Below are 3,127 nucleotides of genomic sequence, written 5' to 3' on the forward strand. Positions count from 1 at the left end.
AGGATCCTTAATTGGCTCCAAGCCATCATGACCCGAAAAGGAAAGGAGGAGGGATAATGTGTGTATTGTTAAATGCGCCTTTCTTGAAATGAAAAAGGGGCTGAGTATTCTTAAGTTCTCCCATAGGCCATAGGCTCTCTATTGACAGAGGGATGAGAGGAGAAGAGAGAATGTCAAAAGAAGCACACCACTTGAAATACAAGCCAGCTTTAGTTGTTTTGGCTTTTGGAGTTGCTTCTTGTTTCCCTTTTCCTGAATATAAAAATACTTTTGCAGCTTCATTCGCATGTAACATGGTGTAGACCCAGAGAAGATTTAAGAAAACCCTAGTCTCCACTTCACACCCTAGAATATCGTACACATATTCTCAGAAGGACATGCTTTCGCATCATAACTTACCACAACACCCTGGAGTGATAAGAAAAGCCAGGCTGAGAATGATTCCTGCTATTATGGATCTAAAGCGGCTTTGCCTCACTGACTTCATTGTTAACCTTGGCGTTGCGTTCGCAGTTGTGACTACGACAAAGGAAAACTCCAATATTAAAAGAGTTGCTTCAGTGTTATTGATTCATGCTTTGGCTGAAACGAAACTGTTGCGGTATCGCTGAAACACGTACAGATTGGAATATGCGATATTTCAAAGCAAACTCTTCCTGTTTTCTTTCTGCGTGGCCTCCTTTTTAGTCGTGGATACGCGAACGTATCAAACGACTATCATTTGGGGTCAGAACATGCAAATTTGTCTCTCACTCAGATGTAAACTACATGTAACCGATAAGTCAACGACCAATATCGATTTTTTCAAGATATGCCATTTTGTTACTCACTCAGTTAAATTCAAATCGATAATTTCCGACGTTTCATTTTCCGAAGTATTGCCACAACGTAATATGTTGAAATATTCTTCGCCTTTTCTTCTTTCGTTCCGACGGGATTGATACTCGTTGCAGTCAGCATGTGTTACCGAGCCATTGTTCAGTGGAAGACTCAAGGTGTCACTGTGCTATGTGAGTTAAAAATGAATGCGAAGAGACATTTGCTCGTCGATCGGCCAAGTTTACAGGTCCACTCGTATTAGCAAAGGAACACGCCGTGAGATTGCCGTGGATAGTGACAACTGTGTTCATCTAAAACAAACTGCTGCTCTTTTAGTTTGTTATTTTTACCTGGGGTGCCGTAGGCAGCCAACGTCATAAAATGAGCGGAATACCGTTTTCATCTTGGGGGGAAATCGACATATTTTTTTTTTATTTTGAGATGTTTAAAATGTTTTGCATTTTCGGTCGCCGTTAGCAACCTGAGAATACGTCAACGACTTGAAAGTTCGTTATGAAATTATTAGGCTCAAGTAAAATTTTTTGGCGGTGTGATGGTAAGATTCTTCCACATTGCTGAATGATAGTTGTTTGCTTCATTTATTTGCTTTTGTTTTTTTTGTGATTTTGTCAATACGGTAGTTTACTCGGCCAGAATGCCTAACATCCGAACCAGTGAGTTAAATACCGTCAGTTTGTTAAACACTTTGCCTTATAAAAAGGAATTTTGAAGCAACTTATCGCTGAATCGACGTATTCATGCACAATTATTGAAAGAGTTTATTTACTTGGCGCAGTATTTTGTCGTCAAGCGTTAACTCCAACATTTGTGTCTGCATTTTTCATACTTTTATGCATGGAGAGTTATGACCAGTAAAAATACCACAATTCAATTCGCGAATCGGTAATTATGCTTTGTGTAAGGTTTTATGCGATATTATTATTCTTGCTGACGTTGAGCTCACATTTTAAGTAGAAGATAAATAGCGTTGGTGATAAGGTCAATTCTATCGATGTTCATGTTATTTTCCATCTAATGCAATGTGGCACTGTTAAAATTTATAAATACATTTGGAAATATTTGTTCAGAAGAATTCCTCATGCTTCACATCCGGGCCCGTGGAAGTTTTATAAATCCTTTTGTTATCTTGAACAAAGAAACATGTGGGTGAGATTAAAGGGAAACTAGACGCTCCATAAAGCGCACACTGGGTTACCTAACTTTCTGCAGTGTGACTTTTATGATGTTTTGTCATGTCGGAGACTTCGTAATTCGATTAGGCCAAAGTTTTATTTCTTAATTAGCACCATTGATTGACATAACCTTGAATGAACTTTCATTGAATTTCACTTAGCAACGACCAATAAGATATTAGATTAAGCGATACATGAACATATAAGTTTAGGTTTCCTTTTTCTTAGAGTCAGAGTAGTTTTACACACCCGTTGTAAGACGAACACGAGAGATTGATTAAACGCTTAGTTATAAACTCAGTCGAGTTTACTGATTGAGAGAGAGTTCGATAAGCTGTAATCCCTAGTAAACGGGGCAAAGTTTACAAAACGTGGCACCTCCGGCAACGCGACAAGTCCGAAGAAACACTTTTGGGACAATCTGTGTGAGTATAATTACGTCCTGAATTTTCCGAACGTCATGGAGGCAACCGAAGCGAACGTGGAGATTAAAGTTACACAACTGGAAATGACAGCGATGAAGACTAATGCCGTTTTGGAAAAAGGGAAACATGAGGCAATCGAGAGACACCTCTCAAGCTTAAAGCATCTCTCCAGTGAAGTCACTCGCATGCGTCTCGATGTAGAGGCGGCGAAATTAGCAGCGAAAGAAGAGATGACAGCGTTACAGGAATGGAACACTCGACTCGATGCAAAACTGGAAAAGGCAGACAGCGAGTTCGAAAAAGTGACAACATGGCTAGATGATCGCCGAAAAGAGAAAGAAGCTCACGCTCAAGAAGAGAAAATACATTTTGAGGCAAAACTGCATCAGACCAAGCTAGACATGCAAGCAGAACTTCAAACGGCTCAAACAAGCCAACACCCACCACAAGTCCAAGCTCCGGATAACATTCAAGCTAAATTACCAAAGTTAATGATAACAAAGTTTGATGGCTCCTTTATGGACTGGCCGAGATTCTGGGGGCAATTTTCAGAAACTATCGACAAGACGAGCGTAGCTGCGATAACAAAGTTTTCGTATTTGCGTGAACTATTGAATTCTAAGGTTAGGAGAACAATAGAAGCATTACCCTTCACGCCTGAGGGCTACAATCGCGTGAAGAGCATCTTAA

At 39.9% G+C, this 3,127-nt stretch overlaps 1 protein-coding gene across 1 annotated transcript in view; it reads left to right on the plus strand.

Annotated features, from left to right (window-relative positions):
* The first annotated feature begins 2,472 nt into the window (after positions 1-2,472).
* The window catches only part of LOC138017199 (uncharacterized), a 1,752-nt gene continuing 1,097 nt past the window's right edge, over positions 2,473-3,127 (plus strand). The window contains exon 1 of the mRNA XM_068864368.1: positions 2,473-3,127. This exon is cut by the window's right edge and continues 1,097 nt beyond it. Within this exon, the coding sequence (XP_068720469.1) occupies positions 2,473-3,127 (655 nt within the window).

Source organism: Montipora capricornis, chromosome 9, assembly GCF_036669925.1.
Source record: "Montipora capricornis isolate CH-2021 chromosome 9, ASM3666992v2, whole genome shotgun sequence".
Taxonomy (NCBI): domain Eukaryota; kingdom Metazoa; phylum Cnidaria; class Anthozoa; order Scleractinia; family Acroporidae; genus Montipora; species Montipora capricornis.